The sequence below is a fragment of the Saimiri boliviensis genome, chromosome 1 (genome assembly GCF_048565385.1).
Source record: "Saimiri boliviensis isolate mSaiBol1 chromosome 1, mSaiBol1.pri, whole genome shotgun sequence".
Lineage (NCBI taxonomy): Eukaryota > Metazoa > Chordata > Mammalia > Primates > Cebidae > Saimiri > Saimiri boliviensis.
In genome coordinates this window covers 66,849,675-66,873,080 of record NC_133449.1, presented here as the reverse complement: position 1 = coordinate 66,873,080, position 23,406 = coordinate 66,849,675, and the positions used below count along the sequence as shown (strand labels likewise).

The window sequence follows — 23,406 nt, the reverse complement described above, 5'->3', positions numbered from 1 at the left end:
TCATAGAAAGGGTTTAGTGGAGAGAGCCAGGTTATACATATAGAAGGGAGAAGGTATAGTTGACAGTGTAGGTTCTGGGAAGTCAGAAGGGAATATTTGTTTATTTTCAAATAGCTAATACATTCCCACCATTCAAAATCCAAATGCCTGGGATGCTTAATTAGTAATAGATGGTTGCATGGTGAGCATGAAATAAGAGCAGTGGGAAGAGCATCAGGAGAAAGATTTTATCTATTACAAAGCCACATGAAACATCCTTACTCCAGGGTGGGAAATTTCACTTTCTTCGTGGCAGGAATGCTTATATCCCCCAAATCTAAGTCAGCCCGCCCAGACAGCTGCTGGATTAATGCATTGAACTCCAACTTTCTAACTTCCTTTTTGTTATTCTTCTAATTTTTCACAGGGTCACACACATATACAAACACACATAATCATTTTAAAGCTACATAAGCAATACAAGAAATAATTTTAGAAAGCCTTTTAAAATCACTTAGAACATTTTTTTTTTTTTAGATGGAGTCTTGCTCTGTCACCCAGCCTCGAGTGCAGAGGTGTGATCTCAGCTCACTGCAACCTCTTGCCTCCTGGGTTCAAGTGATTCTTCTGCCTCAGCCTCCCAAGTAGCTGGGACTAATGGTGCGTGCCAACATGCCTGGCTAATTTTTTGTATTTTTAGTACAGAAGGGGTTTCACCGTGTTAGCCAGGATGATCTCGTCTCGATCTCCTGACCTCCTAATCTGCCTACCTTGGCCTCCCAAAGTGTTGGGATTACAGGCGTGAGCCACCATGTCCAGCCAGAACATATTTTTATATGCCATGTTTCACTTTGCACTAAAATAATTTCTCTGTCTCCTTGTTTTACAAGACTTTCTTTTACTAAGTAAATAAACTTATTAGATTTTCCCCATTGTTGAAGGATCAAGGAAAAAAGAGGTGGGGGAAGTAGTTCAGTTTCTGGCAGGGTGAGGAGACGTAGGACACGTATATAGAAATTTTTTGAAAAGGTTCCAGGTAAATCTCCAATTAGAATGATTTTGTCTCCTGTACTTCCATTTCATTTATTCCCAGAGCAGCTGCATGGACATTAACAGAAAACAAATAAGCAATCATTTTGCTAAGCTTTCCTATATTGACCTAAATGCACAAATATTCCATTGATTATTTTCCATTTGCTCCAAGAACAGTGCTTGCAAATATAACGTCAGTGAGCTTGTAAGCAAAGAGAAAATGGAACTTACCTGCAATTAGAAGTTAAGAAGCTTTCAAAAACATATTAGTTGACAAGGAAGTCAAGAAAAAGAGGAAAATCGCTTATGTGGTCCCTGTATTTGTAAAACTATATCAAAACAAAGGTAAATTACAAATAGAGGCATTTTCTAAATTAAACTCAAGGCTGCCAGATGAGAAATCGACAATATAAATATAATACAATCTCTTTTCCATTAATGTTTAAAACTTGTCCTATACTGGCCTATAAGTTTGCCTCACTGATGAAATGGAATCTAAAAATTGAGATACAGATACTCTGGGAAGAATAATAAAACTGAACTTAATTACAGCAACAGTCTATCCCCAGACCAGACCCAAGAAAACAAAACAGAAGCATACTCAAATAGGATTAAGAATGCATTTAGCAAGTGGCGAAAAGGCCTATTCTAATTGAGCAGTTTTCAGTATCAGGAGTATATAGAATCACCTGGAAGTTTTTCCACACCCATGATTTTCAGATATTCTCATTTGTTAGGCTTGAGCCAAGGCCCAATTTTTGTATTTCTGCTTGTTAATTTGCTATATAGGTAATTCTGATATATAGAAAGACTAATGACTAAGAATAATTCCTTGAATATAGTGACAACCTCTAGGTAGACTAGTCCAAATCCTAATTACCCTAATTCCTACACCAACAGTTCCTAAAGACTAGTGTTCTACAAACAACACTTTTGTCGATGCTCTTTCAAAAACAAAATCATAGCCATGTAAATTTATTGTTTTGAGAAGCCCTGTTTAATTCATCAAGCATTTCCCAAATTTATTAATTTGTTGCCTTTATTACACATATTTATTACATTTTTAAAACTGGTAATTATTAACAACCCCAAAATTTTAGAAACAATGCCCCAAGGATGTTCTGTGATGTTACTATCATTCTACTGGTAATGTTCAGAACAGTCATAAAATGTACTCCATAAGGCATTTAAAGGCACTTTTTCAAAGGTAGAATCAATGGACTTGCCAAGTCAGTGGCACGATCTCTAGATGCAGACCCACCTTCAAGTCCTCAAGTTTTAACTCCCTGCCCCAAAGCCAATCAATTGTCCTCCCGGAATAACATCCAATAGCAATTAACAGATGGTCCTTGACTTCTCCAGATCAGCTCCAAAAAGGTATAGATTATTAATAGGGGAAATATTGTGAACTGAAGTCTTTAACAGATAACATTAATCAAAAACATTCCTATGGTAAATTATTATATATTATGTTTAAGTTTTCTCACCAACAAGTGCCTCTATACATTTCAGGCTGATCTGATGACAATTTATTTTTTAGATACACAATTATATCAAAGAAATTCCACTATAAAAGCCTGAAAACAATCTCCAGGCCTAAGGTCTTTCCCATCTTCATCTCACATTTGATTATATATATATTTGAGAGAGAACATCACTCATTATTTGTTTTGGGAGTAGTCTATAACCTTGGAAGTTTCTTGAGGGCAAGAATCAAGTCCTTTATAGCTTCTAGCATGCCTCTGTGCACCCACCGGGTCCTCAATGAATAATTTGCTGATTAACTGCTATTTTTAGAATGCTGTATTCTAAATCTCATTTTCTAGGCCGGAAGCCCATGCCCTTAGAGGTTAGGATCTGTGAGTGAGCACTCTTCACTGAGTATGAACAGTTATTCCCCATAGTCAGTTAACAGCACTACTCTGGAATCTGTTTTTGACAGACTAAGTTACTCAAGGGGAATTTAAAAACATTTATTTTTATTTTTATCTTTTTTAGTAGACATAGATCTATGTTGCCCAGTCTGGTCTTGAACTCCTGGACTCAAGTGATCCTCCCAGCTCAGCCTCCCAAAGTGCTAGGATAACCCACATGAACCACTATGCCCAACCGATTTTTTATTTTTTATAGAGACAGGGTCTCATTCTGTAGATAAGGCTAAAGCACAGTGGTGCAATCATAGCTGACTGCAGCACTGAACTCTGGGCTCAGGAAATCCTCCCACACCTCAGCCTCCCTAGTGGCTAGGACTACAAGTGCGCACCAGCAGGCATGGCTAATTTATTTATTTATTTATTTATTTATTTATTTTATTTTTTTAAAGAGAAGGGGTCTTGCTATATGTTGCCCAGGCTGGTTTCAAACTCCTGGCTTCAAGCAATCCTCCTGCCTCGGCCTCCCAAAGTGCTCAATTACAGGTGTGAGCCTGTAAAAAACAACAAAAAAACCCACTTCTAATCTAGAAAATTTTGTGTTCTTGCTTACTATTTTAGCATTAATAACACCAAGTGACTGTAACATTCTCCTTATGAGCTGTATGCTAAGAATAAAAGACTGCCACAGTGGAATCATCTAAACTGGAAGAAATCCATACCATGAATCCCAACAAAATTCACGAAAAGGGATCACATGTTCATTTTATTTGATATATTTCTGGAAAAAATATTTGCCACAGCAAAGTGGGGAGAGGAAAAGCCAAGCAGCATAATACATCTGTAATGACGTAGAGAAAACAGTATCCACTAGAAATCTTTTCAGGAAGGGTGCCATTTTTGGTTGGAGAAGTTAACTTGGGGGAGGAGGGCCCTTGAGGGACCAGGGTAAGGTCAGAACATTTCCTCGGAGAAAGGAGAACATTTATCTGGTTAATGAAGGCACAGTGCTAGACAGAGTGAAGAAGAAAAAGTCAAGAGTGGTACATTTCAGAGCATGAAAGATCCCACACTGTGTAAAACAGACTATACCTTAAGACTTGCAATTTTTAGTCAGACTATGAGGCACATATAAAATGCAGGAGTCGGTAGATTTTTTGGTGTGGAAACCACTGAAAAGGCAGATTTTATGTCTTAATTGCAAGGGCGAGACTTACGTATGAATTGGGAATTATGTCCCAATTCATGAATTGGGAATTATGTCCCAATTCATGAATTGGGAATTATGTCCCAATTCATGAATTGGGAATTATGTCCCAATTCATGAATTGGGAAAGCATTTAAGAGAAGTTTCTCCAGGCCTCTAAGGGAATGAGAACCCCACTGAAAAATTACGTAGAAGAAACAAGTATGGCAATCTATCCAAATACAAGGGGAAAGGACAGCAATAAGATAACAGCTCTTCTAAGTACTTCAGTAACAGTCTCTCTTTTAATCTTAATAACAATCCCATGAGACAGGGACTCTCAATTTTTTTTTAGTCTCTCAAGTTTTTTTCACCTAAATACTCTGTCTTTATTTATTTAAAAACTTTTTTTTTTTTTTAAGAGATGGGGGTCTCACTGTGCTGTCCAGACTGGACTTGAACTCCTAGGCTCAAGTGATCCTCCCACCTCATCCTCTTAAGTAGCTAGGATTATGGGTATGAGCCACCAGAGATTCATTAAACAGCTTGCCTAAGGTATGACCTAGTAGTACTAGAATTGGTGCTAAAGCTTAGGTCTTTCTGGTCCCAAAGCCCATGCTCTTAACCACTTCCATGTAGTCACTACCCTATACTCTCACACTTCCCACTTTAGGTCCAGAAAGGCTATACTAGAAAACTCTACTATACTTGATCTCAAAGATCACCAATGGGGTTTGGGGAACCATGCTGAAGGAAAATGCTATTCAACAAAAGTACTGAGGTCTTTAAAAGGAAAATACAAACCAATCACAGCACATGGTAGTTTATTTAAATCATCAAAATAAATTATATTTCCTACCATAAACATATGAAGCTCCATTTAATCTGAAGCTTGCTAATACTTTCAGGAGGAGAAAGCAAACCTCCAAGTAGGTCTACAATCTGTTATGCACAATTCCAATATCCAAACAGCTCTAAAAACCAAGAATTTTTCATATGTTTTATGTCAACACTTGCAGGACAGTAAAATTTGGCCTGAACTGATATGAAGCTCTAGACAGCCTTTATCTACCCACTTAGTGTGAATACTCAGAAATATTAATGTATGTGACTAAAGATGCTGCACCAGACACACTGAGGTATTCGTAACATAGAGAAAGCATCTTTCTAAAACCTAAAATATTCTGAATTCTGAGAGTTGTTCTAGTTCCAAGGGCTTTGAACCCTCTATGGACCTGTATTCCAAAGTATTTAAAAAACTAAGGATGATTGGATCAGAGACATTCAGTGTTTAGAATTTCATAAACCAGGACATTTTAAAAAATATTGAGAACAATATGGGATTCCATTTTTTAAAAACCATACAAAGATGGTAGAAACATTTTTATCAACTTCATTTTATAAAAGGATATTTTAGCACCAAAAAACACAAGAAGGTCAATGCAAAGGACAATTCTTTAAACTGAACAAATTTAATTTTATGAAAAATACTATGTGGTCCTTGTATTTCTTATTTTACAATAGGCCGGTGAAAATTCACCTCAGAGTAGCACTGATATGATCTGAGGCATACAGTCCAGGAGCCTACATAAAATTACTTGGGAAAGTTATTAAAAAATACAGAACCTCCACCTCCTAAATAGGTTCCATCCTAGGAGATCACAATTCAGATGGTCTGAAGGTGGGGTGTAAAATCTGTATTGTTTTCTAGAAAACAGTCTGGGTTGTTTTTGATGTGCAGCCAAGCTTCAGAGCCACTGGCTTACTCCGTGGTTTCTAGTTCTACCCTTCTTCACTCAAACTCTTCTCTGAGGGGTAGGGAACAAAACAGGAATGTTTCCAAGTAGGGAATCTGCCCAACCCACTGTTTGTAATACCAGTTATTCCTTCAAACAGTCTACGCTGAACCAGCTGGTCAACTGAGGCTATTAGCAGTGGAACGATTGAAATTAGAGTTGACAAACAAGAAAAACTTGTTAAAGCAAAACTCCTCCATGAAAAGGTGTGGCTTCTAGACTTTCTTTTCTCTTCAACCCAAAGATTCTACATATGATGCCTAAGTTCAGCACAGATATCTTCTTTGTGTTGACGATAATAACAATAAAATTTTTTTAAAAAGTGTGTATACTTTATATATATGTGTGTCAATGTGTGTGTATCTATGTGTTCCTCCGAAGCTGTCCTCATTATCTAGCTTCTATACCAGGTCTATGATATTGGCCATTATTTTTCAACTTCAAATAAAGTACAAGAATTACCAGTATTAACCTCAATTGAGGTACAAATCCTATAAAAATGGAAAATGTATAGAATGCTTGATGATTAATGAAGCAGAGTATATTATCCAACATTCCAATAAGATAAAATAATCACAATGATTTCTCTTTTTTGGAAAAAGTTTCTTTTATTCTCCTACATTACTGCTTAAAATAATCTTAAGAAACATGTCTAGTATCTTTAAAAACGCACAAAGTTTTCAATTTAATAAGCACTCAAAGCTCTTTACCAGTATTAAAAAATACAAGGCCCGGGCCGGGTGCGGTGGCTCAAGCCTGTAATCCCAGCACTTTGGGAGGCCGAGGTGGGTGGATCACGAGGTCAGGAGATCGAGATCATCCTGGACAACATGGTGAAACCCCGTCTCTACTAAAAATACAAAAAAATTAGCTGGGCATGGTGGCGCGTGCCTGTAATCCCAGCTACTCGGGAGGCTGAGGCAGGAGAACTGCCTGAACCCTGGAGGCGGAGGTTGCGGTGAGCCGAGATCGCGCCATTGCACTCCAGCCTGGGTAACAAGAGCGAAACTCCGTCTCAAAAAAAAAAAATAAAAATAAATAAATACAAGGCCCTTCTAACATAAGGCTAAATGCTAAGTGATGGGAGACAGAAAAAAGACATAAATAACTCCTACTCTCAGGGGGTTAATCACTAAATCCTATTTGACTAGAATCTCCCAGCCTCTCTAAGCCTTGCAAATGAAATGGAATTTCTCCCTAAATACTTGGCTATGACTTCCAATCATGAAAACAAAGAATTGTGTTATGTCACTGTGTATTGCTTGTTAACTGAACTCCACACTAGGCTGGGATCAAGGGTTGAATCTGTCATGATTTGCTTCACAACCCGTGTGCTTCTTATCCCAGACCAAACAGCTTTCTTCTAGAATTCTACAATTTACAGTTAGTATACGAGAGTGGTTCTCAAAAATGTAGTCTCTGGATCAACAGCATTGGAATCACCTGAGAACTTGTTATAAATGCGAATTCTCAGGCCCCACCCTAGACTGAATTAGAAACTCTGGAGTAGGGCCCAGTAATCTGTGTTGCAATAAGCCCTCCAGGTGTTCAAGAACCTCTGGCATTTAGCAGGTAGAAAAGTGTTTCTTTCTGTAGGTCCAAAGCCAGGGATACTGCATGTTCTGCCTTGGTATGAAATAATGACATCCAAATAAAAGATATAAATCTCCTTCCTACTCCCACCCTCCATCCAATGTGTTTTATTTTTGTGAGTTAAATAAGAAAACAAGTGGCAATCAGAGACTTAGCTAAAAAGTATATTTACAGGTGTCAGTTTTCATCTAGCTTGATCTCATATAATACCATTTACATCCTCTTACATCTAAAGCTTTAGAAAAGGATCTAAGTCTCAGGCACACTAGGAGTTCTATAATAAAAGACCAAGTAGATCTGAATGTCTAAACTTACTAAGAGAAGTAAAGTGGACTCATTGGTGCCATATATATATATATATAAAAATTTATTTATTTGAGACAGAGTCTTACTGTGTTGTCTAGGCTGGAGTGCAGTGGCACAATCTCAGCTTACTTGCAGCCTCTGCTTCCCAGATTCAAGTGATTCTGCTGCCTCAGCCTCCTGAGTAGCTGGGATTACAGATGTCCATTACCATGTCCAACCAATTTTTGTATTTTTAGTAGTGACGAGGTTTCACCATGCTGGTCAGGCTGGTCTCAAACTGCTAGGTGATCCACCCACCTGTACCTCGGGGTTACAGGTGTGAGCCACTGTGTCCAGCCTAAATTTTTGAACTGCATTCTACAGGAAATTAAAGTTTTGAATTTTCTTCATCTTCATACTTCCGAATTAATAGAATTAAACCAGAATACTTGGTTCCTTCAAAGCCTTCTAGCCAGGCAAAGTTTTACTGTATTACTTCTTGCCTTCAATGGATATGAAGCAGAGTCTTGGTAGGCACACTGTATTACCTGCAAAGATGGAGAACTAAACAGTTCCAACTGTTCAATATTTTTTAAAAAAAAGTCCTGTAAACTTCAGATGGTGAGTGTAATACCTCAGCACTAGCAACAAAGCCTTAAATACGAAAAGATACCAAGAACACCACTAGCAAACGAAAGTAAGCTCTCAGTTGGGAGTAGTTCACGCCTACAATCCCAGCACTTTAGCAAGCCAAGGTGGGAGGACCACTTGAAGTTGAGAATTCAAGACCAGCCTGGACAGCATAGAGAATTCGTATTTCTACAAAAATTTAAAAAATCAGTTGGGCGTACTGGCATACACCTATAGTCCTAGCTACCTGGGAGGCTGAGGTGGGAAAATCACTTGAGCCTAGGAGTTGGAGGCTGCAGGAGCTATGCAGGAGCCTGGGTGACAGAGTGAGACCTAGATAATTACATTCTGTCCTTCTCCAGTTTACACTAAAATCACTTAGTTAAAATGCTTTCATTCAGCACAATAAAAATAAAGTGAAATGTGACTTTGGAGCTTGCCTAGTAAAAAAAGAAAAAATAAAGCAAAATGACAAATTATTTTATGGGAGACAGTTTTGGTAACTTCAATGACAGATAAAAGGTTTGTATCCTTAGCCTATAAAGAAATCTTTAAAATTACTCAGAAAAAGACAAATGATAAAAAAGTTATAATTTTATAAAATTACTCAGAAAAAAACAAAATAATTTCCAACAGAAAATGGGCAATGAAGAAATAGGCAATTCTCACAAGAATAAAAATGGCCCATCAGCAAGTAAGAGATTCCAAAGCACTAAAAGTTAAGGAAAATGTAATTAAAATAATAAGATTTTCTGCTTAAAGACCAGCAAAGATGACAAATGGAAGGGGGAAACGAGCTCTGTCACTGTTGGTAGAAGTATATACTGAACCAGTTTTCCTGCAGGATAATTTGAAAATTTCTCATAAAAACCCTAAAACCTTTTTGTTCTTTTCCTCCAGAAATTCTACTTCTATGAATTCAGTCCAAAAATACTTGCTCAAATCTATTAAAAATATATATATAAGGAAATTCACCTCTGGCTGGCAATGATTCACTTAATATACATCCAGCTATTAAAAATGATGATGCCACAATATATTTCTGTCACAGAAATATGCCCAAAATATAGTGACAAAGACTATATATTATGATTCTACTTTTTAAAATGTTTATATGCATAAACAAGTATAAAAAGCAGCAAACCAGAATGTTTTGAGTGGCAGAATTAAAGATTTTTCTTTATATTTTGTCATCCAAATTATAAAAAGAATATAATTTCCTTTATAATCATGAATAAAGGTTATTGTCATTTATTTATATTCACATTTCTTTTCTTTTTCTTATTTTTTTCCCATATATTTATCACATGTAGGGTAGAGGGCTTGACTCCCGGCCTCTTTAGGTAAATCAGCCCATTTTCAGGATTTGCACTATACAAAGCTGCCCCATCTTCCTTTTATTTCATAAGGTCTGAAAACATTTTTGTTTTAAATTGTTTTATTGTTCTCGGAGTATTTTTAAAAATATATGAAACTGAGGAAAAGACAAAGGAAAGGCTGACTCCCCACCTTCCTGGGGCTACTCTTCCAATTTTTGCTGCTATTGCTATATATTAATATTTGCTGGGTACTAAGAAGATGGGCAGCCCCGTAGATCCTTTTTTCTTATCTCATTCTCATAATCCCCCTTCATTCCTTCATTCACTTATTTTTAAAAGGGTAATGTGTACAAATACATACTTCAAAAAAATTTTAAATATAACTATCTATAAAGGTATGTGGCAAAATCCCATTAATAGTCCTATTCTCCCTCCACAGCCAAACACTTTTAATTGGTTTCTTATATGTCATTTTGGAAGTTATCTTTGCAAACACACATGTATATTCTTATTCTACTTTTCTCAACACAAAAAGTAGCATACCATATACATGATACCATTCCTTGTTCCTTTTTAAAAACATACACGATATCTGAGTTCTTCACATGAGTACACAGGTCTTTCTCATTCTTTACAACTATGCAGTATTCCATCATTTGGATATAGCACAGTTTACTTAACCAGTTCCCTGATGGCGGGCACTGAAGTCATCCCTATCATACTATTACAAACAATAATGTCATGCATAACCACCTACATATACCAAATTCATTTCTGATGGTACCTTTCATGAAGCGTCAATTTAAATCACCACAAAGTCACATAGTCACTAGGCTGAAAAGTTAGCCCCTTTTTTAGTTTTCATTATATACAGCAGTATGTAACAAAAGAATACCTTGGCCAAAGCAAATGTACTCTTTGGGGATTTATTTTATAAAAATAAATGGATAAACAGAACACCTAGGATGAATCATTTCTATTTAACAATGCATATGTATGTATACAATACATATGCATACATATGCATAGGAAGTATAAAATAAATCCATCAGAGCTTTAACCACTGTCTCAGTATGGTGGATCTATGGAGTGTTTTGTAGTCCCCTGCTCCTTGCCTATCAATTCTAATTTCACAACAGTGAATATGTACTATTTCTGCAGTATATAATTTTTTAAAATGTTAACTCAAGGGGGATCCATTCCTTCAGTTTGTCCTATATTTGTATAGTGGTACAGAGTGCTCAAATATCACTTCATTTAAAAAAAAATTTATTTTTTCACATATAGAGACAGGGTCTTGCTCTGTTGACCAGCCTGGTCTTGAGCTCCTGGATCCTCCCACCTCTGCCTCCCAAAGTGCTGGTATTACAGGCGTGAGCCATCATCACGCCCGGCTGACTTCATTTAAGAACTCTTTCCCCAGCATTCCATGTATTACTAATTGTTCCTTTCTTCTTGTTTAGATAGCATTTTTGTTATATCTCTATTATCTCACTTGTCACATGATAATCAGCTGCTCACTCATCTGTCTCCCTTGACTGCTCATGTGCTTCTTAAGAAGTAGTCTCATTTTCAGGATCTTGAACACTGTGCAACACAAATATGCTTCACAGGCAGAGAAGAAGTAAATGATTTCACTACAGTGTAATCATTCCTAGAATTCAGTGACCTGTATTTCTAAATTGTTCTAGGTACTTCTGCCAACAACCTGAGAATGTTATACTCCTTCCCTAAAACTTCTATCCATTACTAAGGGTCTATGGTCATAGTTAACTCAATTGTGACATGCCCTCTAGCCAAATCCTCTCACAGTTTTTTTCTTCAGGCAATTTTTAATTTTTATTTTTGATTGTTTGCTCTTTTTTTAATCTGTTTGGTAAACTTCACTATCCCTACATCTCTGTGCCTTTATACCTGCTAGTCTTTGTTTGGAATGATGTCTCAAGGTTGTATTCACTTGAAAAGCATTCCTACTCACTTTTAAATAATCAGCTTAAATAATACCTTCTCTGGGAAGCCCTTCTATCCTCCCATTCTTTCAGTAAGAGTTGAGAATTCCTACAGTTGAAACTGTAGACCCTGCCCTCATGGAGCTCATGGTCTAGTATGAAAAACAACCATATGTACAAATAACCACACTATAATACTAAATGCAGCACCAAAAGGGAGATGATTTGAATATTTGACAAGTGTCAATTACCTTGTTAGATGCATTAACAATTATCTATGATCATATTAGATAAATATTTGAATTGGACAGAGGGCATGAAACTATAGGACTGCTATACTACCAACTGTCTTCTAAAGAAACTCTCCAAAGGGTTATTTTAGAATATGCTACAGTCATACAACTATTGTGTAACTGTGGCATACACAAAAAGCACACTGCATGTCTGTAGCATATCTGTGTGACTGATAATGCATAAAATCAACCTTACTTCTTTGGCCACAAGTGACTGGACCAGGGATCAGTGCTTCAGCTAAGGACAACATATAGGTTGAACTTTAGAGGGATCAATCACCAAGGACATGGCATGCCACAAAATTCTCCCTAATAGGAGCCTTCTGTTTTAGAAGGTGACAGACTAATCCAATCAGATATTTTCTCTTGGAAAATACAAATGCTGGGTGAACAAAGGAAAAGAGGGCAGGTCTTCAGAGCTCAAATACTAAATACTGCTAAATTAATGTTCTGTGAGGTTCTGGAGGTACTAGGGCCAAGACACAATATGGCTGCTTGGATGACTTCCTATCCAAGTTTACATTCAGCCCTGATCACCAAAGCTGTGTGTACCTCTTCATTGCAACCCACCAGGGACTAACACATCTATCACCACTTTTGAAATTAGAAAACAGGCTCAGAAGTCCAAGAACTTGACCAAAGGAACTCAGTTGGTAGGTGGCAGAACCAGAATTCAAAGACCCAGGTCAGCATGATTCTTCTATAATATCCTGCCATTTATATAGGCAAGCGGCCTCGAAATCAACAAAAGACAAGTAGCAGTTGACAGGCGTCAATGGAAAGAGGCTCAAAAGGAAGCGTTTATACACAAGAATAGAAATGTTCTGGAAGTATGTCTGAGGATGTGAAGTAGGAGTGGGCATACCAGGTTTACCTTGGTTAAACCTGGGCCTCTCCCGGGAGCTCCAGATTTAGCTATCTGTCTTTCTCATGCAAATATAAAACCCATAGGGCAGGACCTTAATCTCTAGCTTGCTCACCATAGATTAAAGCAGAGTTTGAAGCTGGGTGCAGTGACATGCCTATAATCCCAGCACTTTGGGAGGCCAAGGTGGGTGGATCCCCTGAGGTCAGGAGTTCAAGACCAGCTTGGTCAACATGGTAAAACCCCATCTCTGCTAAAAATACAAAAATTAGCTGGGTGTGGTGATGTGAGCCTGTAATCCCAGCTACTTGAGAGCCTGAGGCAGAAGAGTTGCTTGAACCCAGGAGGCAGAGGTTACAATGAGCTGAGACTGCACCATTGCACTCCAGCCTGGGCGACAAAAGTGAAATTCCATCTCAAAAAAAAAAAAAAAAAAGCAGAGTCTGACTTAAAATAAGTGCTTAATATATGATAAATGAACGAACTGAATGAATATATGAAAAATGAATAAATACATGAATAAATAAATGAACTATCAAGCTAAAGAAACATTCCACCTTGTTGGGGGAAGTGGTTACAATGAAACAGACCCTAGCAGTCATTTACAAATATAGTTCATCCCATTATTTGTGGATCCCATATTTGCAAATTTGCTTACTTGCTAAAATGTCTTTGTAGTCCCCAAATTAATACTTGCGGAGCTTTCAAGGTGACTCATGGATATACACAGAGTGAAAAATATGTCACTCTTGCCCACGTCCTAAGCTAAGGTCAAATAAGATGACCCTTGGCCTTCTTGTTTCAGCTCTCATACAAAGATGACCAAAGGACAGAGACAGCAGAGGGCAGTGCAGTGTAGTGCAAGAAGCTCTGGCTCTGGGGCCAACTGGACCAGTCTGAATCATAACTCTGGCACCTGTTAGTGGAGGGGCCTTAGGCAAATTGCTTAACACTTCTGTAGTTACTTTATTCTTTTGTAAACAAAGAATCTACCAAGATGAGCTGTTTTTAGGAATTAAATTATAATTTATGTGAGATATGTATATATGTATATATATGTATATATTTTCCCTGGAAACAAAAGTTGAATATTTGACAATTCAGTGTTCTAGGCAACTTTATAGACTATAACTACTGCAAATAATGAGAATTGACTGTAATCATTTATAAAGAAATAACAGAGAAGTAGACGAAACAATTATTTGGATGAGATAGAGAGGCAGGCTCCAAGATTTTGAAGAAACAGAATTTCACCAGGCACATAATGTGTGGAAAAGACTTGCAAGGAGAGAGAACGGCACCTACAGAGAGAGGTCCAGATGGTGGAAAAATACAGACAGGTTCAGGAAATGGCACTTCGGAGAGTCTAGAGCAGAAGATGAAGCCAGATTACAGTGTCATTGTGCTTCTCTGCACCCTGTACTGCAGAACCTCACTCTCTGCATTTAATTATTGGTTTCTAGTTCTCTCTTCCATTAAATTGTGAGCTCCTCAAGGTCACGGTCTCTAAGAAGAAATCATAGCCAGAGTCCTCTAAATTTACAAACAAGTTATTATTAAACATAAATACTCCCAAAAAAAGACTGTACAAAAATAACCTTGGTTTTCAACTGCAGTCATAGCAACTCACAACCGGTACAGATTTGCAATTTGTCCAGGATTTTTCTGATGACTGCTGTAATTTTGTCATAAACTCTTCTCATTGTTTTAGACACCCAGACATTTGTTAGAACAGTTTTAAGATCTTGCTCTTTTTAGTGTAATTGATTGATTGGCTGATTGACTGAGATGGGGTCTCACTATATTGCCCAGGCTGTTCTTAAACTCCCAGGTTCAAGCAATCCTCCTGCCTGAGCCTCCCAAGTGGCTAGGATTACAGACGCATGCCACCATGCTAGGCATACCACCATGCTAGGCGCTAGTGTGATTTATTAACAAGGCTTAAACATATGGTCCATTAGACAGGGCTGCCACCTCAGAGTAAATATTTCTTTTAATTCACTCTAATAAACTTATTTCTTATAATAAACTTATATGCAAGATACAGTTTTACCACAGTAAAATACAAGGAAGCATACTGATATATATGTTACAAACTGGATAAGAAAAGCAATATAATTTTTTCCACAAAAGCTTGCAAAATCCTGGCCAAAACACAGTAAACATGTTAAACTCACAGCTTACATTTCTCCACGGAGAGGAAAAACAATTCCAGTTTTTGTCAAGTCATGAAACTAAACACTATGAGAATTTACAAGATTTTGTAAACTTGTATATTTTCCCCACCCCCATACACAGTAGCCAAAGGAGCCTATCAGTCTTACTCCAATACTTCACTTTCCTCCAACCTCCAAAATAAATCCCTCACTGTCATATTTTCAAACGTCTAAAATCTTAATCAAAACTAAGAGCAGTGCATTAGCTTTTCCCCATACAATTCTAGGTATAATTTTTCTTAGGCACAACATGGTTTGTACTATTATCTAAAAACATATGGCTAGAATCAACATTACTAGAAACCAAACAAATATACTATGAAAGTGAAAAGGGAACAGGGAATCTGTTTCTAAACAGATTCAATGCTGTTATTATGCATTCATAGGTTGGATGTGATCAAATCACATTGTACTGTACAGCTAAGTACGTCCTATATTTTATGACAAAGTACGGTAGCCAGGCCCTTACACTGCAAACTCGCAGAAACCCCAGTTAAGCTGTTTAAAGTATAACCCAATTCAATTTACTTAAAATAATAAAATCTAAATTCCTTGCTTCTAGTTAGCCCTTTTCAACTGCATTTCAGCGATTATCACCAAAAGAACTACATTAGGACATAGATTCTAGAGCGAGTATAATGATCAAATGCCATCTTAAGGAAGGCAAAAACAGTTTACCATGAAGAAAACCGATTAAAGTTCCCAACCTTGCCAAACTCCCTGTTCAGCGTATTCTGCCTCTCTCGGTTCACCTTCCAGCTGCCTGGAAGAGGCAAGTGGAAAATGTTAGTTTTCAGGAGAGATGAGAATGGAATTTAGGGTTTGCTAGGGGGTGATAGACTCACTCACGGACCGCGAGGCACAAGAGAAGTGGCCAACGTCTCCCAGGCAAATGAGGCATGAAGAATGAGGGCTGCAGTCAAGGCAGAGATGGAGAGAGTATAAAAAGGCAAAGGACGCGCCGGGGCCCGCGCATGGGGGAGGGGCACGACGCGCAATCCCTCCCTCTCCAGCCTGGGGAGAGGGGCGGGGGATGCCGCGCGGGTTAATTTGCCTAGCATTGTTGCACCTGGGTAGCAATGGGATTCAGGCCGAGAATCTGGTTCGAGTGTTAGGAGGACGCTGGAGGGAGCCAGGAACTTGGGTGGGGGAAACAGAGCACCTGTGCCCGGGGGAAACGGAGGAAAACCCCCTATCGCCCCAGAGGGGCGGGGGCTGACCCCAGCGGACGACCCTTCTCGCCGATGGCCGCGACGTGGGACTCCGCACGCTTTCCCCCCCCACAGGAGCTCCGGCGAGCGCGTGCCGCCCCTCACAGCCCCGACGGCGGCAGAAACGGAGGCGCAGGGCGCTCCCAGAGCCGGGAGAACGGCACTTCCCGCGAGTCCTTTCCCCGACAGCCCAAGCCCACCTGGGCTGACCAGAAGCTCTTCCTTCAGACCGTACTCTGCCACTCTTCTGAGAGCTTAAGCCGTCGCCGCAGAGGTCGCCGTCGCCAGGACAGTCTCGGCCTTTAGTACCTAAACCTGAGGCAGAGCACCCGAGAAGCGCCACTACCACTTGCCAGGTTACCTCTTACTGCACACTGCCTCCTCGCCCCGCCCCCCGACCCAAGCTATTGGTTGCCGGGCACCGCCCCATCGGTCTATTGGGCCGAAGAAGACGCCGTTCAGTCATCTAGAATGGCATATATGGTTTTTATTGGTCTAAATGTGAAGCAGGGCCCGCCCACTCACTCACAAGTTTCAGCTTCTGATTGGTTTTAATGTCTGTCTTTTCGCTTCCTTCGATTTTTTTTTTCCGGGGATGGAACGCCTCCTTGTGGGAGACGCCGGCTATGATTGGCTGAAAGGTTGCTACGCTAGCCTGGGATAGGCATTGGGCCAAGGATGCGCCCAACCCACTGGTTGGGGAGGATACCAAGGCGCAGCACTCTGGGTTTGTTTACACAGGGTTCTTGCTCCCGCTTCGTCTATTGGCTGAGCTGGAAGCCACTGCCACAGTTTGGCCTGTCAGCCTAGCAAGGAGGAGGGTGGGGGCGGACCTGGGTAGGATTTCCCCCAGCTGTCAATTACCAAGGGAGGAGCTTTGATTCAGGGTGCTTCAGCCCTGGTGCTATGCTCTGCGGGGAAAATTAAAAAGTTAGGCTCCTTGGGAGGCTAGAAGGAAGCAGGGGGACGCTGGAAGGAAGCAGAGGGATGCTTCTACGTTTCTAGAAACAAACATAACTTCTTGAGTGCTTTAAAAAAATAAAACTTTATTCCCCCTTTAGATGTAGGATGTCCAATCTGCTTGCAAAGGACTTTGAATTTTATTCCACAAGAAGTGGGGATTTCTTTGTGGAGCTCCTACTTTATACATCTTTGTCTCCCTCCACCTCTCAAGCTGACTGTATACATGACACAAAGTTAATAAGGGATTGCAGAATGAATGTAAAAAAAATATAAAAATGAAGACAAACTCAAGTAACAGTTATAAATATTAGCTATATACTTTGATATGGTTTGGCTCTGCATCCCCACCCAAATTTCATGTTGAATTGTAATTCCCAATGTTGGGGGAGGGACCTGGTGGGAGGTGATTGGATCATGGAAACAGTTTTCCCCCTTGCTGCTCCTTGATAGTGAGTTCTCACAAGATCTGATGTTAAAAAAAAAAAAAGTGTGTGTCACTTCCCCATCAGCTCTGTCTCTCTCTTGCTACCATGTGAAGACATGCTTGCTTCTCCTTTGCCCTTTGCCCTGAATGTAAGTTTCCTGAGGCCTCCCCAGTCATGCTTCCTGTACAGCCTGTGGAACCATGAATCAATTAAACCTCTTTTCTTTCTTTTTTTTTTATTATTTGCATAGATTTATTTACTTGGTTTGGAATTTTGAGGCTCAACCTCAAAAACTGATCTTTGTAATTTTCCTGAAAAAATATGGACCGCTTCACGAATTTGCGTGTCATCCTTGCGCAGGGGCCATGTTAATTTTCTCTGTATCATTACAATCTTAGTATATGTGCTGCCGAAGCAAGCACACCTCCTTTCTTAATAAATTTCCCAGTCTCAGGTAGTTCTTTATAGCAATGTGAGAATGGACAAATACATACTTCGTATTAAATAATATAGTGAGTAAATACATAAATACATTCATTCAGCAAATATTATTGAGCATCTACTATGAATGTTCTAGGCTCTTATCAAAGAACTGGGTATATGATATGAATATAACAATGAGGATGCACCTATGATGTCTGTACTCTAGTGAAGGAGACTGACAACAGACAAGTAACCAATAAATAATAAAATAGTATGTTGTGAATAAGTGCTACAAAGGGCAATAAAGCAGAGTTATGGGATGGTTGGGGGAATGGCTGTTTTAAGTAGGATGGTTAATTTACAAGCTGTTTGAGGAAATGGCATTGAACAGAGATGTGAATAATGTGAAGAAGCAAAGAATGGGAAGGGACTAATAAGCAGGGCCACTACATTGCATAATACCAGGATCACTATTCACATTGTTCCATGTATTTTGAAGTTGTGTATTAGGCATAGATCCATTTAGGGCTGCCTACTCTGGTTTAAAGCTTTATTTGATTATGTAATTTAAATGAATCCTGCAAGAAACATGTATGTCTTTTAGAAAAAATAATGTATCTCTAAGATAGCATCCCCATACCCTCCACTGCTTCTGTCCCTGAGTTGGCCTTCAGGTGTATGGTGAGAGAAAGTTTACATCATCTCATAGCTTTAAAAAACAGCCTCTTCAGGTCCACATGGTGTCCTTGTGCAGTCAGAAGTATCTTCAAGGATGAACATTTATTGCCAGGATAGCAATGGGATGTAAGGAGCGGTTGATGAACTTCTCTTGGCTCACCTCCTACCACAGGTGCCATCTATTATAAATTCATGGCTGGCTATTACCACTGATAAAGAGAAAAGTCTTAAAAGCAGGTAGAAAAAAAGGCCATTTTAAGTAGAATGGTTAGTTTAAGAGCTGTTTGAGGAAAGACCATTGAACAGAGATGTGAAGAAGTGAAGAGCAAGAAGGGGCTGGGAAACAAAGAGGGGGAAAAAAATAGATAAGAATTGCAGCAGATTTCTTATCAGAAACTATGGAAGCCAAAAGACAATGAAGGAGTGAGGTAGCAATGTGGGTATCTGGTAGTGGTATGCAGAGACAGACAGGAGACAAGAACCAGTCATACAATTCTAAGAGATTATGTCAGTGAGAGAGGGGGAGGCAAGAGAAGCCCATCACCCTTCCCCACATCCTATTGCTTTTCAGGCAATAAATCTTCATCCTTGAAGATTACATCTTCATTTTAAAAAATTTAATTGTGGTAAAAATATATAAAATTTACCATCTTAACTTTTTTTTTTTTTTTTTTTTTTTTTTGCGAGACGGAGTTTCGCTCTTGTTACCCAGGCTGGAGTGCAATGGCGCGATCTCGGCTCACCGCAACCTCCGCCTCCCGGGTTCAGGCAATTCTCCTGCCTCAGCCTCCTGAGTAGCTGGGATTACAGGTACGCACCACCATGCCCAGCTAATTTTTTTGTATTTTTAGTAGAGACGGGGTTTCACCATGTTGACCAGGATGGTCTCAATCTATTGACCTTGTGATCCGCCCGCCTCGGCCTCCCAAAGTGCTGGGATTACAGGCTTGAGCCACCGCGCCCAGCCCATCTTAACTATTTAAGTGTACAGTTCAGTTACAGTAAGTGCATTCACACTGTTGTGCAATCATCACCACGATCCACTCACAGAACATTTTCATCATTCCTAACAAGAATTCTGTACCCATTAAACACTCTCTATTCTCTCCTTCCCCCAACCCCTAGAAATCACCATTCTGTTTTCTGTATCTATAAATTTGACTGTTCTAGGTATCACATATAAGTGAAATTATATACTATTTGTCCTGTCGTATTTGGCTTTATGTCTCCCACATTTAAGTATCAGAATTTCACTTCTTTTTAAGGCTGCATAGTATCATTATAGGTATATGTCCTATTTTGTTTATCAATTCATCCACTGATGGACATTTGGGTTGTTTGTATCTTTTGCCTATTGTGAATAATGGTGGTATGCAAATATCTATTCAAGGGTCTGCTTTCTGTTATTTTGGGTATATATAAAGAAGTGGAATTGTTAGGCCATATGGTAATTCTATGTTTAATTTTTTGAGGAATCACCATACTGTTTTCCACAGTGGCTGCACCATTTTACATTCCCACCAACAGTGTACAAAGGTTCCAATTTCTACTCACTCTTGCTGACACTAGTTTATTTTCTGATTTAAAAAAAATTACAGCCATCCTAACGAGTGTGAAATGGTATCTTATTATGGTCTTGGTTTGCATTTTATTTTATTTTTCCCATAACTAAGAATGCAGTAAGATATTTTATTTTATTTCATTTATTTTTCAAGACAGGGTCTAGTGCTTTCACCCAGGCTGGAGTGCAGTGGTGTGATTACAGCTCACTACAGCCTTAACCCCTGGACTCAAGCAATCCTTCCACCTTGGGCTGCCAAGTAGCTGGGACTACAAGCATGTGCCACCATGCCCAGCTAATTTTTAAATTTTTTGAGATATGGGGGTCTCACTATGTTGCCTAGGGTGGTCTTGAACTCCTGGACTCAAGTGAATCTCCCAACTCAGCCTCCCAAACTGCTGGGATTATATGCATGAGGTACCACTCCCAGCTTGGTATGCATTTACCTGATCATTAGTCATGTTGAGCATCTTTTTTGTGCTTATTGGCAACTTGTACATCTGTTTTGGAGAAATGTCTATTCAAGTCCTTTGCCCATTTTGGAATCAGATTATTTTCTTTCTGAGTTGTAGGGATTTAAAGAATATTCTGGACATTAATCCCTTATCAGATATATGATTTGCAAATATCCTGTGAGTTGCCCTTTCTATATTGATATTGTCTTTTAATACTCAAGGACTGTATTTCTGATTGAGCAAGTATACCATCTGATCATAGAGAGCCCATTTTTGAAAGCTATAACATCTCATGAGCTCTCTCTTATGATACACCTGAAGGCCACCTTAGGGAAAGAAGCGCTGCTGGGTATGGAGAGATCATTACAGAAACAGATCATTTTTTCCCCAAAAGAGCTGAGCATTTCTTATAAGGTTCATCTTATTTAACCAGACAAAGCTTTAAAGTGGAGGGGATACCTAGTTGGTTTTTGGTCTTCCCTCACAACCTACAGAGGTTCCTGGGAGAAAAAGAGATAAGCTGGAGAGAGAAAGAAATCAGTGGATGTACCAAGAGCCAACAAAAAGATTCTTCTAGACATCTTCAGGGAACCCAAGAGGAGTGTAAAAATTATGTAGCTCGGCACTGGGCTCCAGAGGCGGGGGTCTTTGACTCTTCCCTCAAGATAGTTGTATTATCCATTCATGCTAGAATCAGGAGGACTTCTGCAACTGAGGATCACTAACCCTGGGCAATTTCCACTTGAACACTTCAACACTTCTTTATATGGACCATCATCCACTCATCTATGACTTAATCAGTCCAAAAAGCCAGGCTTATACTGTGAGGCAAATAATCATTCTATGGGGACATTGACTGATCCAAGATAAAATACCTCGAGAGACCGGCATTTGGAAGTAACCAAGAAATTTCTAGATCCCACCTTACTCCCTGTGGAGAGACCAACTAGTCAACAAGTCCCATTAAACACTGTTATTTTTATAGTACCTCATTCTTTTTTCTTTAATTTTTGAGACAGGATCTCGCTCTATTGCCTAGGTGGGAGTACAGTAGCACCATCATAGCTCACTGCAGCCTCAAACTCTTGGGCTCAAGTGATCCTCCTTCCATAGCCTCCCAAATAATGGGGACTACAGATGTACATCACGTCCTGATAATTTATTTATTATTTATTTATTTTTGAGAAGGAGTCTCACTCTGTCACTCAGGCTGGAGTGCAGTGGCAAAATCTCAGCTCACTGCAAGCTCTGGCTCCTGGGTTCAAGCGATTCTCCTGCCTCAGCCTCCTTAGTAGCAGAGATTACAGGTGTGTGCCACCACGCCCAGCTGATTTTTTTATTTTTAGTGGAGATGGGGTTTCACCATTTTGGTCAGGCTGGTCTCAAACTCCTGACCTTGTGATCTGCCTACTTCAGCCTCCCAAAGTGCTGGGATTACAGGTGTGAGCCACCGCGCCCAGCCTATTTTTTATTTGTTGTAGAGATAGTCTGGTTATATTGCCCAGGCTGGTCTTGAACTCCTGACCTCAAGCAATCCTGACACCTTGGCCTTCCAAAGCCTGGGATTACAGGTGTCAGCCACTGCACCTGGCCTAGTGGCTCATTCTTAAATATGAATAGTCAGTCAATTATTACCAGAAAATTGAGGAAAGCTCTAACATAAATGACAGATCAAAATAAAAATACGGAAAAAAATTAACTCAGTGATAACAGAAATAATGCAAGAAGCAGAGGAAAATGGAAAAAGCTCTTCAATATTCTTTAAAAATAAGATACTGTATCACCAAATAAAAATAAAACACTGCTTTAAAAAAAATTCAGAGAACAAAAAAGCATTATTGGAAATTAAACATAAAAACGCCTCAAAATTTAGAGCTTTATTTTGCTCTCACATATAAGAAGGCTGGAAGTATGAAACCCTGAGGCTTCCACATTCCAAACAGCAGGCAGGAGCAAGAAGTAAAGAAGGATATGTCTCTGCCCTCAAGAGACTTCAAGGAAGTCTTTCATTCACCATTTCCATCCAGCTGAATAGAACGTAGTCATCGGACAAACTTAGCTTGCAGAAGAGACTGAGAAATGACTTATGTGACCAGGTGACAAGTTAAACATGAGTTTTCCTATTAAGTAAAAAGAAGAGAATGGATCTAAAGATCACAGAAAAGTTGGAAGATAAAGACATGAAATTTTATAATGTCTCATAAAGCAAAATAAAAAATAAAGTTAGATGGAAAATAGAAGAGAAAGTATGATAAATGTTCTAGAAAAAGAAAGCAGTCCCCAAGAAAGGAGGATATAAATGAAATATCACAACTATGCCTCATAACTGAAATAACCTGAGTCCCTTAATTGAAGGAACTCATCAAGCGCCCAACACTTTAAATAAAAAGGGCTCACACCAGTAATAGGTAACACTTGTTCACCATGCGTGGTGGCTCACGCCTGTAATCCCAGCACTTTGGGAAGCCAAGATGGATGGATCACCTGAGGTCAGGGGTTTGAAACCAGCCTGGCCAACATGGCAAAACCCCGTCTCTAAAAAAAAAAGAGTAACACTTGTTAAATTTTAACTGTGTGCCAGGTATCACTTTAAGCACTTAACATGTATTAACCCCATTTAATTTTCAAAACAACAGTGTGAATACTGCTATTATTCCCATTGGATAAACTGAGGCA

At 39.2% G+C, this 23,406-nt stretch overlaps 1 protein-coding gene and 1 non-coding gene across 6 annotated transcripts in view; both read right to left on the bottom strand.

Annotated features, from left to right (window-relative positions):
* The window catches only part of PAIP2B (poly(A) binding protein interacting protein 2B), a 34,875-nt gene extending 18,285 nt beyond the window's left edge, over positions 1–16,590 (bottom strand). Inside the window, exons 1-2 of one of the 5 annotated variants that reach the window (XM_010333490.3) lie at positions 16,426–16,590; positions 15,722–15,777 (exon numbers count right to left, since the gene is read on the bottom strand). Coding sequence is in view for 2 of the 5 variants with exons in the window: in XM_010333489.2 (XP_010331791.2) it covers positions 15,722–15,777; positions 15,864–16,075 (268 nt within the window). In the remaining 3 variants the exon portion in view is untranslated. Of the gene's footprint in view, positions 1–15,721; positions 15,778–15,859; positions 16,218–16,425 lie in introns of those variants that run through there. The other 4 variants (XM_010333489.2, XM_010333488.2, XM_010333487.3 and 1 more) reach the window with 4 other exon arrangements.
* A 1,338-nt stretch (positions 16,591–17,928) lies between these two features.
* On the bottom strand, positions 17,929–18,035 carry LOC120362004 (U6 spliceosomal RNA). The gene has a single exon (XR_005578016.1). It is a non-coding gene; the product is annotated as a U6 spliceosomal RNA (small nuclear RNA).
* Between the last annotated feature and the right edge of the window lie 5,371 nt (positions 18,036–23,406).